Consider the following 22,754-nt stretch of genomic DNA (forward strand, 5'->3'; position numbering starts at 1 on the left):
CCTTCTTAATGGCTCTGGTCCAGGGCTCCAGCCAGCATTGTTCAATGGTCTTTACCCCCAGACCCGTGCCTTTGTTTTTTTCAACTCGGCCTGGTTCAAAGCAGCTAAGGTAGCTGACCCAGGCACTGAGCCTAATGAGGTTGTAGATTTCTTCTCCAAGTCTGCCACTTTACATTATAAATAGCTGCTTGTCTGAGAGTGGTCCCGGGTTAGCCGGTCGTTAGCTGAAACTCCTTGCGTCCACATTCAATTGCTCTGATTCGATAATCCCAGAGCTAGAATCGAAGAGTTCACAAAATGGAGGGTGTGCAAGGACAGTCTCACAAAATGGCCACCTCCACCTCCTTTCAGCATGTGGTAAGAACAAAGACAGTTTGTTTGCCTACTTCCACTGCCCTTGATTCATTTGAATTCACTGATTTGTAGACTGTTGTTCTTTTTGGCCAACACTATTAATTTTTAATTATTAATGTTGCAGGTTAAGCATTCCCTGAGCTCTGTGATGGACTCCAATCTTGATCAAGAGGTGAAGGAGGATCTTCTTTATGATACACTCTGCATGATTAACCTTGCAGCTTGTGGCCGGCAGAAAGACATGGAGGAAGAGAGGCCGCGAAAGAAGGAACAGCTGCCTAAGATCTGGTGGTCGCGGGAGTACAGGTGACTGAAAGACTGAAGAGTGCCACGTTGGGCAACGATAATTAATGAATATTCCTGCTGTCAAATTCAGCTGCACACACAAAGTGCTGGGGGAACTCAGCAGGCCAGGCAGCACCCATTTAGAACAGAGATGACGAGAAATTTCTTTCGCCAGAGGGTGGTGAATCTGTGGAATTCATCGCCACAGATGGGAGTGAAGGCCAAGTCATCGGGTATATTTAAGGCAGAGGTTGATAGATCCTTGATTAGTCAGGGCATGAGGGGTTATGGGGAGAAGGCAGGATATTGAGGCTGAGATGGGAAGGGATCAGTCGTGATCAAATGGCAAAGCAGCTTCGATGGGCCAGATGGCCTAATTCTGCTCCTCTTACGCAAATGAACAAACAGTCGCCATTTTGGGCCGAGACCCTTCTTCAGGACTGGAAAGGAATAAAAAGGTGTGGGGAGGGAGGGGAAGGAGGATAGCTAGAAGGTGATAGGTAAAGCCAGGTGGGTGGGAAAGTTGAAGGGTTGGAGAGGAAGGAATCTGATAGGAGAGGAGAGTGGACCATGGGAGAAAGGGAAGGAGGAGGAGTGCCCAGGGGAAGGTGACCGGCAGGTGAGAAGAGGTGAGAGGCCAGAGTGGGAAACAGAAGCAGAGGGAAGGGGGAAGGACTATTTCCCCAGAAGGGGAAGCCGATGTATGCGTTCAGAATAAAGAAGTGGGCAGGAAAATCACTGAAGACTGTACCCACCCTGCAAACTCACTTTTCCAAAAGCTCCCTTCGGGAAATCACCTTGGGTTTCTGAAAACGAGACCTCATGCCATCTCAAAAGATTTTTTCCCCTCAGGCAGTTCATCTGATCAACCATCCTAGTTACTCCCCCACCGACCCCCAACCCCCTCTATTACCCTGTCACTGCACTGAACTGTAAACACTATAAACCACATTTTGATACGCTGTCTACTTTGTAAATCCATACTAGTATTTATATATTTATGCACATTATATTCCATATCCAAACTTTAACCTCTGGCTTACCTTTGTCTACTTCCTGATTCTTTAATGGAGTGTCTTGGCCAGAAACATTGACTGTTTATTCCTTTCCGTAGATACGGCCTGACCTGCTGAGTTCCTCCAGCATTTTGTGTCTGTTACTTTGGATTTCCAGCACCTGCGGAATCTCTTTTCTTTATTCTGTATAATTGTTGTACATTGTTGGATTTTGTCGCCTGTCATGCCCTGATCAACACCATGCAGTGAATTCCAAATACGTGCAAACTTATCTGGTGCATAAAATTAATCCTCGATCTTAATGTTAGCCTCTCCTATCCTTTTATAAAAACCTCCCCTCCAATGTATCGCTGCTATTCCCTGCACATTTTAAAGTTCCACATTTTCCCACTGCTCAGGCATAGCCGCCGAGCGCGTCTGTGCCATCCGCCACCAGCGTGACATTCTGGTGGCCAAAGATTTTAATTCTGATTCCCATTCCCAGGTGTCAGTCCACGGCCTCCTCGTGCCAAGGTGAGTCCACCCTCAGGGTGGAGGAGTAACACCTTATATTGTGTCTGGGTAGCCTCCAACGTGACAGTATGAATATCGATTCCTCCTTCTGGAAAACAAATTTCGACCCTCCCCCATTCTTCACTATTCCTTCCTCCATTCCTTTCTTCTCACGTGCCTATTACATCCTTCTGTGGCCCCTGCTCCTTCCCTTTCTCCTGTTGTCCACTCTGCGCTCCTATCAGATTCTTTCCTCTCCTGCCCTTGACCTTTCCCACCCACCTGGCTTCACCTATCACCTCCCAGCTATCCTCCTTCTCCTCCCCTCACCTTCTTATTCAGGCATCTTCCTCTTCCTTTCCAGTCCCGATGAATGGTCTCAGCCCGAAATGTCGACTGTCTATTCCCTTCCACAGATGCTGCCTGACCTGCTGAGTTCCTCCAGCATTTTGGATTTCCAGCAACTGCAGACTTTCTTGTGTCAGAAGTTCCTCCTGCTGCTTAGAGCTGCAACAAAGGGGAAAGGAGGTGGATTCAGCAGGCATGCAGAGGTGGAGTGAGGACTGTGGGCTAGACTGCGCTCAAGAGGACTAGAACATATCACCAAGGAAGTAATGCTGAGGCTTTATAAGGCACTGGTCAGACCGCACTTGGAGTATTGTGAGCAGTTCTGGGTGGCAGGCGGAGTTACGTTTCTACCAAAGGAGGTGTAAGGTGCCCCTTCCCCCCTCTAGCCTGCAGGTCACCCTTGGACAATATGTAGCACCTGGTTAGCCCCCTGATCAGGGAGTAGGTGGTGGACAGTCGTATGAGCAGCCGGTGCAGATCGCAAGTCCTGGGTATGTGACCACTGACGCCAGGCAGACAATCTCTGCAGAGTATTGATAATGACTGGGGTCACCCGTCTTTTAAAGACACTGGCCCAGAAGAAGGCAGTGGCAGACCACTTCTGTAGATAACTTTGCCAAGAGCAATCAATAGACAATAGGTGCAGGAGTAGGCCATTCAGCCCTTCGAGCCAGCACCACCATTCACTTTGATCATGGCTGATCATTCACAATCAGTACCCTGTTCCTGCCTTCTCCCCATATCCCTTGACTCCACTATCATTAAGAGCTCTATCTAGCTCTTTCTTGAAAGCATCCAGAGAATTGGCCTCCACTGCCTTCTGAGGCAGAGCATTCCACAGATCCACAACTCTCTGGGTGAAAAAGTTTATCCTCAACTCCGTTCTACGTGGCCTGCCCCTTATTCTCAAATTGTGGCCTCTGGTTCTGGACTCCCCCAACATTGGGAACATGTTTCCTGCCTCTAGCGTGTCCAATCCCTTAATAATCTTGTATGTTTCAATCAGATCCCCTCTCATCCTTCTGAATTTCAGTGTATACAAGCCCATTCGCTCCAATCTTTCACCATATGACAGTCCCGCCATCCCGGGAATTAACCGCGTGAACCTCGACTACACTCCCTCAATAGCAACAATGTTCTTCCACAAATTTGGAGACCAAAACTGTACATGATACTCCAGGTGTGGTCTCACCAGGGCCCTGTACAACTGCAGAAGGACTTCTTTGCTCCTATACTCAACTCAACTCCCCTTGTTACGCCATTAGCTTTCTTCACTGCCTGCTGTACCTGCATGCTTACTTTCAGTGACTGATGAACAAGGACACCAAGATCTCATTGTACTTCCCCTTTCCTAACCTGACACCTTTCAAATAGTAATCTGCCTTCCTGTTCTTGCCACCAAAGTGGATAACCTCACATTTATCCGCATTAAACTGCATCTGCCCACTCACCCAACCTGTCCAAGTCATCCTGCATTATCTCAACATCCTCCGCACATTTCATACTGCCACCCAGCTTTGTGTCATCTGCAAATTTGCTAATGTTACTTTTAATCCCTTCATCTAAATCATTAATGTATTATAAATAGCTGTGGTCCCAGCACCGAGCCTTGCAGTACCCCACTAGTCACTGCCTGCCATTCTGAAAGGGACCCATTAATCCCTACTCTTTGTTTCCTGTCTGCCAACCAATTTTCTATCCCTGTCAGTACCCTACCCCCAATACCATGTGCTCTAATTTTGCCCACTAATCTCCTATGTGGGACCTTATCAAAGGCTTTCTGAAAGTCCAGGTACACTGGCTCTCCCTTGTCCATTTTCATAGTTGCATCCTGAAAAAATTCCAGAAGATTAGTCAAGCATGATTTCCCCTTCGTAAATCCATGCTGACTCGGACCAATCCTGTTACTGCTATCCAAATGTGCCGCTATTTCATCCTTTATAATGGACTCCAGCATCTTTCCCACCACTGATGTCAGGCTAACTGGTCTATAATTCCCTGTTTTCTCTCTCCCTCCTTTCTTAAAGAGTGGAATAACATTAGCTACCCTCCAGTCCTCAGGAACTGATCCTGAATCTATAGAACATTGGAAAATAATTACCAATGCATCCAAGATTTCTAGAGCCACCTCAAGTACCCTGGGGTACAGACCATCAGGCCCTGGGGATTTACCATCCTTCAGTCCCATCAGTCTATCCAATACCATTTTCTGCCTAATATGAATCTCCTTCAGTTCCTCCGTTACCCTAGGTCCTCCGGCCACTATTACACCTGGGAGATTGTTTGTGTCTTCCCCAGTGAAGACAGATCCAAAGTACCTGTTCAACTCATCTGCCATTTCCTTGTTCCCCATAATAAATTCACCCGTTTCTGTCTTCAAGGGCCCAACTTTGGTCTTAACTGATTTTTTCCTCTTCACATACCTAAAGAAGCTTTTATTATCCTCCTTTCTATTCTTGGCTAGCTTGCCTTCGTATCTCATCTTTTTTCCCCATATTGCCTTTTAAGTTATCCTCTGTTGCTCTTTAAAAGTCTCCCAATCCTCTGGCTTCCCGCTCATCTTTGCTATGTTATACTTTTTTATTTTTATACTATGCTTGACTTCCCTTGTCATCCATGGTCGTCCCTTACTCCCCTTAGAATCTATCTTCCGCTTTGGAATGAACTGATCCTGCACCTTCCCAGAAGTACCTGCCATTGTTGTTCCACTGTCATCCCTGCTAGGGTATCTTTCCAGTCAACTTTGGCCAGCTCCTCCCTCATGGCTCCATAGTCCCCTTTGTTCAACTGCAATACTGACACTTCCGATTTTCCCTTCTCCCTCTCAAATTGTATTTGAAAACTTATCATATTATAGTCACTACCTCCTAATGGCTTCTTCACCTCGAGTTCCCTTATCAAATCCAGTTCATTACACAACACTAAATCCGGAATTGCCTTCTCCCTGGTAGGTTCCAGTACAAGCTACTCTCAGAATCCATCTTGGAGGCACTCCACAAACTCCCTTTCTTGGGGTCTGGACCAACCTGATTTTCCCAGTCTACCTGCGTGTTGAAATTCCCCATAACAACCGTAGCATTACCTTTGCGACATGCCAATTTTAACTTTTGATTCAACTTGCACCCTATATCCAGGCTACTGTTTGGGGCCCTGCAGATAACTCCCATTAAGGTCTTTTTGCCCTTACAATTTCTCAGTTCTATCCATACTGACTCTACATCTCCTGATTCTGTGTCGCCCTTTGCAAGGGACTGAATTTCATTCCTCACCAACAGAGCCACCCCACCCCCTCTGCCCACCTGTCTGTTCTTTTGATAGGACGTATACCCTTGAATATTTATTTCCCAGCCCTGGTCCTTTTGCAGCCATGTCTCTGTTATTCCTACAACATTATACTTGCCAATTTCCAACTGAGCCTCAAGCTCATCCACTTTATTTCTTATACTCCGTGCATTGATATATAATACTTTTAATCCATTAGAGTACTCCCCTCACCTTTCACATCGATTCCTATTGCACTTGGCCATATTCTCCGATCCCTTCCTGAGCTTTCTGCCCTGTTAATTCTGTTGTCTTTCTTAACTTTCCTTATTCTCTCTTTCCCTTTAACTCCATCCTTATATTTCCTCTCTTCCCCCCCCACTATTTAGTTTAAACACACCAGTGTAGCAGTGGTAAACTTGCCTGCCAGAATGCTGGTCCCCCGCCTGTTAAGGTGCAACCCGTCCCTTTTGTACAATTCATCCTTGCCCCAAAACAGATCCCAGTGGTCTAAGAATCTAAATCCCTGCTTCCCATGGGGCCGTGGCCCAATCATGGCCATGGGACCAAGATCGCCCATGTCATACAGCACGGCACATAATGATGATGTCATATGACCCAGCGCATAATGATAGAAACATAGAAACGTACAGCTCAATACAGGCCCTTTGGCTCACAGAGCTGTGCCGAACCTCGGGTTACCCATAGCCCTCCATTTTTCTGAGCTCCATGTACCTATCCAGGAGTCTTTTAAAAGACCCTATCATATCCGCCTCCACCACCGTTGCCGGCAGCCCATTCCACGCATTCACCACTCTCTGTGTGAAAAAACTTACCCCAACATCTCCTCTGTATCTACTTCCAAGCACCTTAAAACTGTGCCTTCTCGTGCTAACCAGTTCAGCCCTTTAACATCAAAAAAAAGATGGGCTGGCATTGGAGAAAGTCCAGAGAAGGTTCAAAAGAATGATCCTGGAAATGAAAGGGTTAAGTTTTGAGGAGCGTTTGATAGCCCTGGGCCTGTACTTGCTGGAGTTTAGAAAAATGTGGGAGGATCACATTGAAATCTATCAAATATTGAAATGCCTAGGCAGAGTGGATGTAGAAAGGCTGCTTCTTTCTGTACGGGAATCTAAAACCAGAGGACACAGCCTGAGAATACAAGAATGTCCCTTTCGAACAGAGACAAAGAAGGATTTCTACAGTCGGGGGTGGCGAATCTGTGGAAATAATTGCAAAATATGGCTGTGGAGGCCACGTCATTGAGTAAGTGGAGGTTGATAGGTTCTTGTTTAGTAAGGGGGGGTCAAAGGTTATGGAGAGAAGGCTGGAGAAAGAAAATATCTCAGCCGTGATGGAATTCTGGAGCAGGCTTGATGGGCTGAATGGCCTCATTTTGCTCCTGTGTTTTCTGGTCTTATGGCAAGAGATCGATTTTCAAAAGGAATAACTGACACCTCCTCTTTGCTTTCATATTAGAGCTGACGAGACACGAAACAACCAGGCTACCTGGGTGGAACAGGTGGAGAAGTACGAAGACGAAAAATGGGGAACTTCAAAAGGATCTACCCGAGCTCCACTTCAGAGAAATACGAGAAGTTCTTGGGAACAGTTGACTCCAAGGCTCGGGAAGAATATGTCAGGCAGGTTTATACTGCCCCTCCCAGTCCTGCCCCCTCCCTCCCTCCCTCTCCAGTGACCCACAGCCACCCAGTGTGCCATCACCTGTCAAACGGTGAAAGGCCTCGAAAGAGTGGATGTGGGAGATGCTTCCTATGGAGGGAGAGTCTTGGACCAGGGAACACAGCCTCAGAACAGAGGCGGAGGAGTGTCCTCTTAGAAAGGAGGAGAGGAGGAATTTCTTTAGCCGGAAAGTGGTGAATCCGTGGAATTTGCTCCACAGGTGGCTGTGGAGGCCAAGTCATTGGGTATATTTAAAACAGATGCTGATAGATTCTTGATTGGTCAGGGCATGAAGCGATAAGGGGAGAAGGTAGGAGATTGTGGCTGAGAGGGAAAATGGATCAGCCATGATGAAATGGCAGAGCAGACTTGATGGGCCAAATGGCCTAATTCTGATCTGCATCTTATGGTCTTAACCACATTCTCTACTACCCCTCTATAATCCCTCCCCAATCCTTTTACCCTCTTTCTAATCCCACATCACTTCCCCACTACCCACAACGCAATTGTGTCGCGTTCTGGTTGCCTCATGATTGGAAAGGTGCAGAGGAGGTTTACCAGGATGCTCCCCAGATCAGAGAGCATGTCTTTATGGGAATGGGTGAACGAGTTAGGGCTTTTCTTTTTGGAGCAAAGGAGGGTGAGAGGTGACTTGATGAAGGTGATGAAAAGGGCATAGATCAAATGGGCAGTCAGAGACTTTTTCCCAGGTTGGAAGTGGCTAATGGGGAAGGGGGGCATCATTTTAAGGTAACTGGAGGAAAGTATAGGGGGGATGTCAGAGGTAAATTCTTTACACAGAGAGTAGTGAGTGCATGGAACACCCTGCCAGGGGTGGTGGTAGAGGCAGATACATTAGGGACATTAAAGAGACTGTTAGATAGGCACATGGATGATAGAAGAATGGAGGGCTCTGTGGAAGGGAAAGGTTAAATTGACCTTAAAGTAGGTTAAAGATTAGCACCACATCGTGGGTGAAGGGCCTGTACTGTGCTGTCAGGTTCTATGTTCTGTCCCTCCACAGCTATATATTCTTACCATCATTAAGGACCCCCACCACCCAGGACATGCCCTCTTCTCATTGCTACCATCAGGGAGGAGGTACAGGAGCCTGAAGACCCACAGTCAATGATTCAGGAACAGCTTCTTCCCCTGTGCCACCGGATTTCAGAATGGACATTGAGCCCAGGAACACCACCTCACTGTTTCGTGCAGTCTTTTTGCACTACTCATTTAGTTTAATTTTTAGTATGTTTCCTATTGCAACTTACAGTGTTTTTATGTCGCAAGTTTTGCAACAACTTTCCCAATATATGTCAATGATGTGAAACCTGATTCTGATCAAGTGTGGTGATTCATCACTGGTGATACGGAACAGAATCAGAATTTGGTTCATATCACTGGAGTACGTCGTGAAACTTGTTGTTACGTGGTAGCAGTACAATGTGATACATAATAATCAAAACTGTGTATATATATAATAGTTAAATTAATGAAGTAGTGCAAAAAGAGGGGGAGAAAAGTAGTCAGCTCGTGTTCATGGTTTCATTGTCCATTCAGAAACCTGATGGCTGAGGGGAAGGAGCTGTTCCTGAGTTGTTGAGTTTGTGCCTTCAGGCTCCTGTACCTTCTCCCTGATGGTTGCAATGAGAAGAGGGCATGCCCTGGGCGATGGGGGTCCTTGATGGTGGAGGCCGTCTTTTTGAGGCATCGCTCCTTGAAGATGCCCTGGATGCTGGGGAGGTTAGTGCTCATGATGGAGCTGACTGAGTTCACAACTTTCTGTAGCTCCTTTCGGTCCTGTGCAGTGCCCACCCCCACCACCATACCAGATGGTGATGCAGCCGATTAGAATGCTCTCCATGGTACATCTGTAGAGATTTGCAAGTGTGTTTGCAGACCTACTAAATCACCTCAGCTTCCTCATGATATATAGCCGATGTTGTGCCTTCTTTGTAACTGCATCGATATCCTCAGAGATGTTGACACCCAGGAACATGAAATTGCTCACTCTCTCCACTTCTGATCCCTCTGTGAGGACTGATGCGTGTTCTCTCGTCTTACCCTTTGAGGTCTGCAATCAGTTCTTTGGTCTTACTGACGTTGAGTGCAAAGTCAGGTACACTTCCCATTCCTATGTCAAAGAGCACCCCACCCCCCTCAATGTTAGACTCGCCGGTGATTCTTGCCCCCGGTACTGCTCCCTCTGGAACAGCCGAGCGTGCTGGCCCTACTGGGCATGAGGTTGGAACATTGAAGGGGTGGGAGAGGGCATTGTTAATATTGGTGCAATGGCTTGGTATTGAAAATCTCGCTATCTCTCCAGGCAGATGCACGGGGAAATTCAGCAGAGTCAGGAGCAGAAGGAAATGCTCCTCAAAGAACGGGGGTTCCCTGAAGAGAACCTGCAAGAAGAGTCCCAGTTGCAGGAGAATCCAACCCTGTTGATCTTGGTGAAGCCAAAGTCACCAGAAGGACTGCAGACGTCATCATCCTCCACTCCTGTAAGAGTTTCTCTTGGTTGACGTGCTAAGTCGCCTTAGGTGGGACTAATGATTTAATCTACGAGATGTAGATGATTTCAGCTGAGCTGACATCTTGTAGATGATTTACAGCTCAGCTCAAAGCAACCTCTCAGCTAGGTCAAGATTGGGAATTAAATATCCAAGGATATCAGGTTATACGGTATGATAGGCAGGAAGGTAAGGGAGGTGGGGTAGCGCTCTAAGGATGAGATCAGTGCGACAGTGAGAGACGATATAAGATCTAAGGAGCAGAACGTTGAGTCCATCTAGGTAGAGATTAGGAATAGTAAGGGAAAAAAAATCCCTGGTGGGAGTTGTCGATCAGCCACCAAATAATCACATTACAGTGGCACAGGCAGTAAACAGAAATATCTCAGGCACGTGAGAATGGAACGGCAGTTATCATGGGAGACTAACTTGCACATAGATTGGGTGAATCAAGTTGGTCGAGACAGTCTTGTGGAGGACTTCATTGAACGCATAAATGATGGCTTTCTTGAACAGCGTGTTACTTAACCTACAAGAGAATGTGTTATCTTAGATCTGGTCCTGTGCAATGAGAAAGGTAAAATTAGTGATCTTGTAGTTAGGGATCCTCTTGGAAAGAGTGATCACAGTATGACTCAGTTTCCCATACAAATGGAGGGTGCAAAAGTAGTCTGGGAATACAGGCTATATGGTGGAGCAGTGGAAGTCTTTCAAAGAGATTTTTCCCGGTGCTCAACAAAAGTATATTCCAGTTAAAAGCACGGACAGTAAGGGTGGGGAGAGCCAGTCTTGGATAACTGAGGAAATTAAAGAAGGCGTCAAACTAAAAGCGTGTGAATAGAAAGCCTCCAAGAGTAGTGGGAAACTGGAAGACTGGGAAAATTTCAAACAGCAACAAAGACCCATCAAGCAATTAATAAAGAAAGGGAATAAGGAAAGAAAATAAACTAAAATTCTCTGGACTGTGGGCAGGTTCTGGTGGATTAGAAGACGGCGAATGTCACGCCACAGTTCAAAAACTGATGTCGGCAAAAGCAGGTAACTACAGGTCAGTTAGTTTAACATCTGTAGTTCGGAAAATGCTTGAAGCTATCATTAAAGAAGAAATAGCAAGACATCTGGCAAGAAATGGATCCATCAGGCAGATGCAGCATGGATTCAGCAAAGGCAGATCCTGTTTGACAAAGTTACTGGAGTTCTTTGAGGATATAACGAGCACAGTGGATAGAGGGGAACAGATGGACGTTATTTACTTGGATTTCTGGAAGGTGTTTGATAGGGTGCTGCATAAAACACTTATCCATAAGATAAGGATGCAAAGAGTTGGGGTGATGTATTAGCATGGATACAGGATTGGTTAACTGAAAGAAAGCAGAGTTGGGATACATGGGTGTTACTCTGGTTGGCAATCGGTGGTGAGCGGTGGTGCCATACGGGTCGGTGCTGGGCCCGCAACTGTTCACAATATATATTAACGATCTCGAAGAGGGAACCGGGTGTAGTGTATCGCTTAAGTTTGCTGATGATACCAAATTGAGTGGAAAGGTAAATTGTGCAGAAGATACAGAGAGATACATATTGATAGGTTAAGTGAGTGGGCAAGGGTCTGGCAGATGGAGTACAATGTTGGTAAATGTGATGTCATCCACTTTGGAAGGAAAAATGGAAGAGCAGATTATTATTTAAACGGTAAAAATTTCCAGCATACTGCTGTGCTGAGGGACTTGGGAGTACTTGTGCATGAATCACAAAAGGTTGGTTTGCAGGTGCAGCAGGCTATCACAAAAGCAAATGGAATACAGTATTGGCCTTCATTACCAGAGGGACTGAATTGAAGAGCAGGGAAGTTATGCTGCAACTGTACAGGGTACTGGTGAGGCTGCACCTGGAGTACTACATGCAGTTCTGGTCTCCATACTTGAGGAAGGACAAACTGGCTTTGGAGGCAGATTGATGGTCAGGTTGGGATTGGTGCGAGGAGAGTCGAGGGCAGTGCATTCAGTGGAGGAGTGATGAAGTCGATGTCCTGTCGGGAATTCGAGATGAGAAGATCCAGAGCAGGCAGAGAACCAGAGCGGGGAGTCCCAAGGAGAGGAGGAGGTGAGTGAGGGTAATTTCAGAGATGTGAGAGCGGATCTTTTACACAGAGAGTGGTGGGTGCCTGCGGTGGTGGCTGAGATAGATACATTAGAGATTTTTAAGAGACATTTAGAGAGGCACATGAATGTGAGGAAGATGGGAGGATATGGACATTGTGTAGGCCGGAGAGATGAGCTTAGTTAGCTATTTGATTACTAATTTAATTGGTCTGGCACAACATTGAGGGCTGAAGGGCCTTTTCCTGTACTATACTGTTGTATGTTCTATTAAAGGACTCCTGACCTCAGCTGCAGGGATATCGTTGAAGGAACGTCTGAGGGTCACGCCAATGGGTCTCTTCACTGCTTTAGCCTTCAGCCCAAGCGGGGCTTTGGTTTGGAGGTTGGGAACGTGAGCTGGCTTTCAAGTTAGCAACCAAACCTGGTGGCAGATGTTTGCCCTGGCCAGACAGCTTGGTGTCAGCGTGAGCGAGAGAGAGAGAGGATTCCAGTCTTTCTGCATGTAAGGATGTAATGCTGAGGCTTTATAAGGCAGTAGTGAGGCCTCACCTGGAGTCTTGTGTGCATTTTTGGGCCCCTTATCTCAGAAAGGATGGACTGATATTGGATGTTTGAATAGGCAACTCAGGCAACACATCACCAAATAATTAGATAGGGCGTCAGAGGTTAAAGGAAAAATGGGTTTGAGAGGGAAATGGATCAGCCATGATGAAACAGCGGAGCAGACTCGATAGGCTGAAAGGCCTAACTCTGCTCCAATGTCTTAAGTTCTTCCGGTCTTTCATATGGAGACTGTCCTCCAGTCGGCTGAAGGAGTCTGTTAATGAGCTAGACCTGGAGGTCCTCCATTGGTTGGAATGGACCATGGATGTTGTGACCTAGCTGTCTACATGATGTGCAAGCCAGGGAAGTACAACACGGAGAGCAAGTTGTTGCCCACACAGCAGACGAGCTCTCTCCGTGCAGCTGATGAATGCAAAGGAATGGCAGAGATTGACAGTTTGGCATCAGCCCAAAGCGACTGGTTTTAAGGCATCAGTAACCCACCTGGGTGCCTTCTCCTGGCAGTAGAAACTGTTCCGCCAGTCTTAGTAGCTCAGCCAGATGTGAAGGCCAGGAGCTGGACTTGGTTGTCAGAAGCCTGCCCTGCCGTGCAATGTGATCATGTCTGCTCTATGCTGACTACAATTCTTTTTTTCTTGTACTGGTTTACGTATTAATAAACAGCCAGTAGGTGGAGATTGTGTCTCTCTCAGCCTTTGGCAGTCCATCAGGGTCAAGCATATTTTGCTTCCAACCCACAACACACACACCAAGTGCTGGAGGAATTCAGCAGGTTAGGCAGCAACTCTGATGAGGAATAAAGAGTCGATGTTTCAAACCGAGACCCCCTCATCAGGACTGGAAAGGAACTGGGAAGAAGCCAGAATAAGACTGGGAAGTGGTGGGAGCGTGGAGGGAAGGAGTACAAGCTGGCAGGTGATAGGTGAGACCAGGTATGGGGGAAGATGGATAAAGTTGGAAGCTGGAAGGGTTTAGGTCAGGGGTTCCCAATATCATAAAACCACAAGATATGGGAGCAGAATTAGGCCATTAGTCTGCTCTGCATTTCATCATGGCTGATCCATTTTCCCTCTCAGCCCCAATCTCCTGCCTTCTCCCTTTATCCCTTCATGACCTGACCAACCTCTGCCTTAAATATACAAAAATACTCGGCCTTCACAGCTGACTGTGGCAATAAATGCCACAGATTCACCACTCTCTGGCTAAAGAACTTTCTTCTCATCTTCCTATTCATCTCTAAAAGGACACCTCGCTATTATGAGGCTGTCCTCTGGTCTTAGACTCCCTACCATAAGAAACATCCTCTCCACATTCACTCTGAGACCCCTTGCTTAATTGGACTGGTCCATGGCAAGTAAAAGGTTGGGAACCCCTGGTAGAGGTGGAAGAGTTAAAGGGCTGAAGGAGGAGGAATCTGATGGGAGAGGAGAGTGGAGCATGGGAGAAGGAGAATTAGGAAGGGAAGAGGGTGAAGATGGGAAGGTCTTCATTGAGTTCACAACATCCAATCTGCTCTGGTACCTCATGTGGGCTGTCCTGCTGAGACTCTGAACAATGTTGGCCCCTCCAGGACATTGATAGTTGGGTCTTAAACAACTGTTGGGTTATTGAATATCAGGGGTAAGCAGTTAGATGCCCTCTTGCTGGAGATGTCATTACCTGGTGTACTGGTGGCATGATAACTTGGCTTCCTGGTGTCTGGCTATAACACTGAAGAGTCCCAAGCCTACTGTCTCCCCTGTACCACTGGGACTTTTCTTACCTGTCTGCTGTAGTAGTGAAATCTGCCCCAAAACCTTGTAAATTATAATTCTTTGAGGACAAAGAAATCTGGCTGTGGGAAACAAGCTTCGATTGTGTAGAGCTTTTCATTGATGACATGAACTTCTATTTTTCCAACTACCGGTAATTTTTCCCTCCTGCTTCCAATTCCCCATTCTGGCCTCTTTTCCACATCTCCCTATCACTTCCCCTGGTACCCCTCCCCCTTCCCTTTCTCCTGTGGTCCACTGTCCTCTCCTATCAGATTCCTCCTTCCCCAGCCCTTTTACCTTTTCCATCTATCGCCTTCTAGCTTCTTACTTCATCCCGCTCCCCCACCCACCTAGATCCACACATAATCTTCCAGCGAGTCCTCCTTCCCTTCTCCCCACCTTTTTTATTCTGGCTTCTTCCCCCTTCCCTTTCCAGTCCTGATGTAGGGTCTTGGCCCGGAAACGTCAACTGTTTATTCATTTCCGTAGATGCTGACTGACTTGCTGTGTTCCTCCAGTATTTTGTGTGTTGAATTCCATTTGCCTTTGCCATTATCTACATTACTCACAGCTAACTTTCTGTGACCCCCCCCAGCTCTCCCTGTACAGTAACATTCTGTGATGTCGCTCTCTCTCTCTCTCTCTCTCTCTCTCTCTCTCTGTTTAAAGGATATTTTACTTTCTTACTCCTTTCACCATCATCATTATGTATCATGCCGTATGATGTGGGCAATCATGGTCTTTGGCACTGTGGGCAATGGCAAACCTCTTCTGGGCCAGTGTCTTTACAAGACGGGTGACCCTAGCCTTTATCAATACTGTTCAGAGACTGTCTGCCTGGCATCAGTGGTTGTATAACCAGGACTTGTGATATGCACCGGCTGTTCGTACAACCAACCACCACCTGCTTCCGTGGCTTCATGTGACCCTGATCGGGAGGGCTAAGCAGATGCTATTCCTTGCCCAAGGGTGACCTGCAGACTAGTGGAGGGAAGGATCACCTTACACCTCCTTTGGTAGAGATGTATCTCCACCCCACCACCCAGCTACACCTTTAACCACACATTATAGTCCAGCTCCCCTGTGGCGTTTACCCTTCAGGGAAATATCTAAAATAACTCACACAAAATGCTGGAGGAACTCAGTAGGCCAGGCTACAGTGAATTCTAAATCACAACTGTCTATGTTAAGAAGAAATTACTTCATTGCCCCTCTGACCCAGGCCTAGGCTGATTCCAGACCGAACAAGAGGCCTGAGCGGAAATCCAGGAACTGGAATCTCAGTAGCCAAAGTGAAGAGATTTATGGCAACTTGAGAATTATCCTCAATCTCTTTCCTCCAGTTATTGACCCTCCTGCCACTGAAAGCAGTTTCTCTTGACCCACCCTCCAGTATTTGATTGCCTCTAATAAATCTGCCTTTATCACCTGTCTCAAAGGGCAGTAGCACTGGGGCTTCTCACATCTCACCACATTAAATGGTCCCCTCTCCCTGGGCCAGCTGCTCACTGACCTGTTCCGGTATCAGGAATGGCATTATTAGTGTCATGTTATTCTATAATATCATGGAAATAAATCTTTGACTACATCGTGTTCTTGTCACTGGTGCCATTGTCAAGGATTCTCCTGCACGCCTCTCTGAGTCTTTGAGGCGAAACTGAATGGTATTCTGAGCGTCACAAGTTCAGGAAGTTCATCTGACACTGACTGCCAAGATTGTTTTTTACTGAGTGTTTTAAAATGCCAGCTGTTTTCAAAGTTTTTTTTTCTTCTGTATCCTTCAGACCAGCCAAGTGCTAGGAATTGTCTCCAGCCCAAGCCAGCGAGCAGGCGGCTGGGAGGAGAAGAATGTGGGCCACAGCTGTGAGTTGTCTCCAGGAAGAGCAGATGTTGAGCCAGAGCTGGTTTCTGAACAGAAGGCTGATGGCACAGAACACTGCTCGCTGCTCCAGAACCAATTCCAAGCAGAGCAGAAAGAACCAGGCCAGAAGCAGGAGCAGACAGAGGTTCCATCGGAGATCCCTGCTGAAGCACAAGAGGGAAATGCTGTGAGTGAGGCAGTGAACCAACCGGAGGCCAATGTGCAAAAGTTACAACAGCAGGCCCAAGTCCTGGATAACCAAGAGGCCGAAGACGGGGATCAGCAGCAGGTACAAGATCTGGTCCCACTGGAGCCCCAAGCTGTGAAAGAGGCCAAAGACCTGGCGCAGCAGGAGGCGGGAGATGAAAATGGGCAGGAGTCACAATCTCCACCTCTACTGGTAATGTTGCAACTCTAACAAAACCCTAGTTAGACTACGCTTGGGAGTATTGTGTTCAGTTCCAGTCACCTCATTACAGGAAGGATGTGGAAGCTTTAGGTAAGGTGCAGAGGAGATTTACCAGGATGCTGCCTGAACTGGAGGGCATGTCTCGTGAAGATAGGTTTAGCCAGCTGAGGCTTTTCTCTTTGGAGCAAAGAAGGATGAGGGGTGACTTGATGGAAGTGTGTAAGACAGATCAATTGGACAGCCAGAGTTTTCTTCCCAGGCAGAAATGGCAAATGCCAGGAAGCATAATTTCAAGGCGATGGGAGGGAAATATAGAGGGGATGATAGAGGCAGAGAGTAGTGGGTGCATGGAACACCCTGTCATGGGTGGTGCTAAAGGCAGATACATTAGGGGCATTCAGGAAATGCTTAGATGGGCACATGATGATGGAAAAATAGAGGGTTAAGTAGGAGAGAAGGGTTAGATTGATCTTAAAGTAGGTTAAAAGTTGGTACAACATCGTGGGTGAAAAGGAATGCACTGTGCTGTGGTGTTCGATGATCTCTGTTCTAAATCACACATAGGCAAGTTGAGAATTTGAATTGACCAAGGCCTGTGTCGACAGGAAGCCCAAGTCATAGTCACAGAGCTATCGGTCCCTTTGCCCTAATGCCAACCACGATTACAGGGACTTGAGGACCTGAGTAATAGGAAAAGACTGAATTGTTTGGGTCTTCATTCCCCGGGGCGTAGGAGGTGGAGGGGAGACTTGATTGAGGTATACAAAATGATGAGAAGTATCCATAGTGTAAAGGCAGGCAGGCTTTTCCCACTGAGATTGGGTGGCACTGAACTGGAGGTCATAGGTTAAGGGTGAAAGGTGAGTGTTCAAGGGGAACCTGAGGGGAATCTTCTTCACTCAGGGGGTGGTACGAGTGTGGAATGAGCTGCCAGCGGAAGTGGTAAATTGTGGTTAGATTGCAATATTGAAGAGAAGTTTGGATGGGTCCATAGATGGGAGGGTAGGGATGGCTACAGTCCAGGTGCTGGACGACAGGACTCGGCAGCTTAATAAATTGGCACGGCCTGGATGTGCTGAAAGGCCTATTATGAACTAAATGACTCTTTGGCTGCTAATCTGTACTCAAATACTCTACCACTGAGCTTATAAAATTAATTTTAAAATGACAAAATTTTAGAAAATACTAGAAACTGGAGCAGACCATGAATTTTTTGGCCTCTGTAAGACCATAAGACATAGGAGCAGAATTAGGCCATTTGGCCCATTGAGTCTGCTCTGCCATTCCATCGTGGCTGATTTACTATCTCTCTCAACCCTGTTCTCCTGCCTTCTCCCCATATCATTTGACACCCTGACTAATCAAGAACCTGCCAACCTTCGGTTTAAATATACCCAATGACCTGTCCTCCGCAGCCGTCTTGTGGTAACAAATTTCACAGATTCACCCCCCAATGACTGGATGCATTCTATGACCCTTATAGGATTCCATGCGTTTACAGGCTCTCTCAGGGTTAAGACAGGGTTCAGTTCCTGAGAACGGTCTGTAAGATGGAAACGAACAGAAATAGTGCACGGGACAGGGTCACGGGAAAAACTACGACAGGGGAGCGAACAGGTGTGGCAAGAGCAGCTGCCAGCCCGTCTCACTGACCCAGTGAGAGGCCGAATTGAATTTGATTGAATTGAATATTATTTCTTATATCCTTCACATACACAAGGAGTAAAAATCTTTATGTTACATCTCAGTTTGAATGTGCAAGGTGTAAATTGTAGTAATTTGTAATAAATAGTATGTCCAGTAAGTTATACAACAGTACAGTCAATATAGCTCAGAAATACAGTTGTGTCAGCGTGAATTAATCAGTCTGATGGCCTGGTGGAAGAAGCTCTCCTGGAGCCTGTTGGTCCTGGCTTTAATGCTGCGGTACCATTTCCCGGATGGTAGCAACTGGAACAGTTTGTGGTTGGGGTGACTTGGGTCCCCAATGATCCTGCAGCCCCTTTGTACACACCTGTCCTTGAAAATGTCCTGAATCATGGGAAGTTCACAACTACAGATGTGCTGGGCTGTCCACACCACTCTCTGCAGAGTCTTGCGATTGAGGGAGGTACAGTTCCCATACCAGGCACTGATGCAGCCAGTCAGGATGCTCTCAGTTGTGCCCCTGTAGAAAGTTCTTCGGATCATGCCGAATTTCTTCAACCGTCTGAGGTGAAAGAGGCGCTGCTGTGCTTTTTTCACCACACAGCTGATATGTACAGACCACGTGAGATCCTCGGTGACGTGTATACCGAGGAACTTGAAGCTGTTCACCCTCTCAACCCCAGATCCATTGATGTCTCCATTCCTCCTGTAATCCACAACCAGCTCCTTTGTTTTTGCGACATTGAGGGAGAGGTTGTTTTCTTGACACCACTGTGTCAGGGTGATGACCACTTCTCTGTGGGCTGCCTTGTTATTATTTGAGATCAGGCCAGTCAGTGTATAGAGAGTCTGTTCAGTGGTCCCATCACTGCTCGGCCTGAACCGGCCCCCTGATTGTAGTGGCTTGGCTGGATCGAGAATGCAGTGTGGGGAGTGAACACCAATTTACAGAATCACCAACGCCATCTGGGGCACAGGCCTTTGACAGCAGCTCACCAGAGTCCTCCATCCTGGGAGTCTTTCAACCTGTTTCCAGGTGTGGCCCATCTTCTTGGCATATCCTTCCTCTCCCAGGGATGGAGCTTCTGTTGGGGTTTCTGTAGCTCTGGGTTTTTAACCCCATGCCCAGGTGGGAGGGTTGGTGGGAGTGAAAGCAGTTGGGAAAGCTCCATTCCCACAAGGTAGAAGATTCCTGCGGCGTCGGAGAGTCATAGAAAAATACGGCAGAGAAGCAGGCCCTTCAGCCCATCTAGTCCATGCCGAGCCATTTTAAACCGTCTATTCCCATCGACCTGCACCAGGACCATTGCCATCCATATCCCTACCATCCGTGTACCTATCCAAACTTCTCTTAAACGTGGAAACCGAGCTCGCATGCACCACTTATGCTGGCAGCTTGTTCCAAGCTGTCCCCACCCTCTGAGTGAAAATGTTTCCCCTCATGTTTCCAGGTGGCAAATGCAGTTACTGCTTTGCCCATCCTGAAAGAAACTGTCCGAGTTTTGAACAGATACTAATGGGTCCCTTGCAATTATTTCCCGAGAACATTAAACTGATCCAACACCGTGCCTTTTCTTTAAAATATCTCAGTCAGGTTAGACTGGAATGTCTAGACAGAGCGGACGTGGAGAGGATGTTTCTGAAAGTGGGAGAGTGGAGTACCAGACAGTGCAGCCTCAGAAATGAGGTTCGTCACTTTAGAATAGAGATGGGGAAGAATTTCTTCAGCCAGAGGGTGGTGAATCTGGAATTCATCGTCACAGGCGGCTGTGGAGGCCAAGTCATTGGGGATATTTAAAACCAGAGTTTGATAGGCTCTTGATTAGTCAGGGCATCAAAGGTTATGGCAAGAAGGCAGGAGAATGTGGTTGAAGTTATAAATCAGCCATGATGGAATAGAAGGACGTCCCTTTAGAACGGAGATGAGAAGGAATTTCTTTAGCCGAAGGGTGGTGAATCTGTGGAATTCATCGCCACAGACGGCTGTGGAGGTGTACTTAAAATGAAGGTTAAGAGGCTCTTGATTAGTAAGGGTGTCAGAGGTTACGGGGAGAAGGCAGAAGGCTGGGGTTGAGATGGACAATAAATCAGCCATGAAGGAATGATGGAGCAGACTCGGAGGGCCAAGTGGCCTAATTCTGTTGCTAAGATTTATGGTCGGTCTACGAATAGGTTATGAGGTCAGCACAACATCGTGGGCTGAATGGCCTGCAAAATTATGTGTTCTAAACCTTTCATCTATATTTCTGTTTTCTTCAGAATACCCAGTCGGAGATCTTTGAGGAGCTTGACCAGAAGAGTACAATTGTTGCGGAGGAAACCGAACCAGCGGATGCGTGCAGCACGCTGCCAGCCGAAAGCACAGAGCAGAATGGGAGCTCGAGGCAATTCCTCCCTGAGGTCCAGAGTCAGCCCAGGAGCCAAGGTGGCCTCGAGGCCCAGGCGTTCCCCCAAGAGGGGCAAAAGGCCGCAAGAGAGACGCTGAGCGCAACGGGCAACCCGCATGCCACCTCGAAGGCCATCAAGAAGTTGTCTAAGGTCCTGAAACGCAATCGCAGCCAAGTGGGCCTGGCAAGCAATGTGAATTGTTCCAGACAGACTGATGCTGCAGGGCACGCTAATGTCACTGAGGAGATTTCAAATGCACCTCGGGATCAGCGTGATTCCTGTTGCAACTGCTGGGGTTACAGTAAGTGAAATACAACCTTTTAGCCTTCTAAACTCGAAATCTGGGTTTCCTCACTTGCAGGGACTCCACAGTTTGTGTTCTCAGTATTACTTGTTTAGTCTTTGTATTTGCACAGTTTGTCTTCTGTTGCACATTGGTTGCTTGTCAGCGATTGTATGTACAGTGCCTCCAAAAAAGCATTTGTCCCCCTTGGAGGTTTTCATGTTTTGTTGTTTTACAACACCGAATCATAGTGGATTTAATTTGGCTGTTTTGACACTGATCAACAGAGAAAACCTCTTTTGTGACCAAGTGAAAACAGATCTCTACAAAGTGCTCTAAATTAATTACAATTATTAAACACAAAACAATTGACTACATAAGTATTTTTCCCCTTCAAGTCACTATTTAATAGATGCACCTTTGGCAGCAATTATAGCCTTGAGTCTGTGTGGACTGGTCTCCATCAGCTTTGCACATCTGGACACTGCAATTTTTCCCCTTCCCCTTCCTTCTTTACAAAACTGCTCAAACTCTGCTGGATTTGCATGAGGATTCCGTGGGGCAACACCGTAGCGTAGTGGTTAGCGCAATACTTTACGGTACCGGTGACCCCAGTTCAATTTCAGCCGTTGCCCGTAAAGAATTTGTATGTTCTCCCCATGACCACGAGTGTTTCCTCCAGGTGCTCTGGTTTCCTCCCACAGCCCAAAGACCTACCAGTTGGTAGGTTGATTGGTGGTTGTAAAACTGTCCTGTGATTGGGCTGGGATTAAATCGGGGGATTGCTGAATGTGTGCTAGATTTTATTACAGCCTTGTGGACTGAGCAAAACTGAATTATTAGTTGTTGAATTAAGTGTTTCAGGAAACAATTAAGTGCCCAACGTGTCACCAGCACCAGACTACCAGCCATCAAGGATGTATTCCAAGTTCAAAGTACAAAGTACAGTAATTATCAAAGTATGCTTACGGTGCACAGCCTCGAGGTTCATCTTCTTGCAGGCAGCCACAAACAAAGAAATGTCAGAGAACCCACTTAAAGAAAGCACCCCACGAAACAAGACCATCAGACGTGCAAAGTCACGCAAACAACAGAAACAACAAACGAGTAACGCTCAGAACATCAAACATCAGAACGCAGGATCCCCAGAAGTGGGTCCACACCCACGAGCCACCGGGGGGTGAGTGAAGCCGGTCCAGGAGCTTACCCACCATCAAGGGCCGGGAAAGGGCCAGTAACGTCAGGGAGGATCCCACCCACCCTGCTCACGGACTGTTTGTCCCTCTCCCATCGGGGACGAGGCTGCATAGCATCCACGCCTGGACCACCAGACTCAGAAACAGTGACTTTCCCCAACACTAACCCACACCCCAACCACCACCACCTGATCATTTCCTGTCAGAGTCACCTTCTGTACAGACACTGAGTGATTCAGGAACAGCCTCTCCCCCGTCATCAGATTTCTGAATGGACATCGAACCTGTGAACACTAACTCACTATTTTCTTTTTGTCTTTTTGCACGACGTGTTTAATTGTTTAATTTTTTAATTTTTTATATATTTACTGTAATTTACAGCTTTTATTTTGAATTGCAAGGTACTGCTGCCGCACAACGACAAATTTCATGGTATATACTGATTGATTGTGATTTTGAGACACTCCTGTGCCTAGAGTCACTTTATGCACGTACAGTCAATCCATGTATATAAGCTATCTTATGTATTTATATTTATTGTGTTTTTATTATTATTATTATTGTGTTCTTTATCTTATGGAGTTTATCTTAGTAGTGAGTT

General features: G+C 46.8%; 1 protein-coding gene across 1 annotated transcript in view; it reads left to right on the forward strand.

Moving 5' to 3' along the window:
* The window catches only part of LOC140203591 (uncharacterized), a 57,969-nt gene that overhangs the window by 34,383 nt on the left and 832 nt on the right, over nucleotides 1-22,754 (forward strand). The window contains 6 exon segments of the mRNA XM_072269638.1: nucleotides 479-660; nucleotides 7,236-7,291; nucleotides 7,294-7,399; nucleotides 9,766-9,943; nucleotides 16,154-16,630; nucleotides 20,546-20,975. Coding sequence (XP_072125739.1) covers nucleotides 479-660; nucleotides 7,236-7,291; nucleotides 7,294-7,399; nucleotides 9,766-9,943; nucleotides 16,154-16,630; nucleotides 20,546-20,975 — 1,429 coding nt within the window.

This window comes from Mobula birostris, chromosome 10, assembly GCF_030028105.1.
Source record: "Mobula birostris isolate sMobBir1 chromosome 10, sMobBir1.hap1, whole genome shotgun sequence".
NCBI lineage: Eukaryota > Metazoa > Chordata > Chondrichthyes > Myliobatiformes > Myliobatidae > Mobula > Mobula birostris.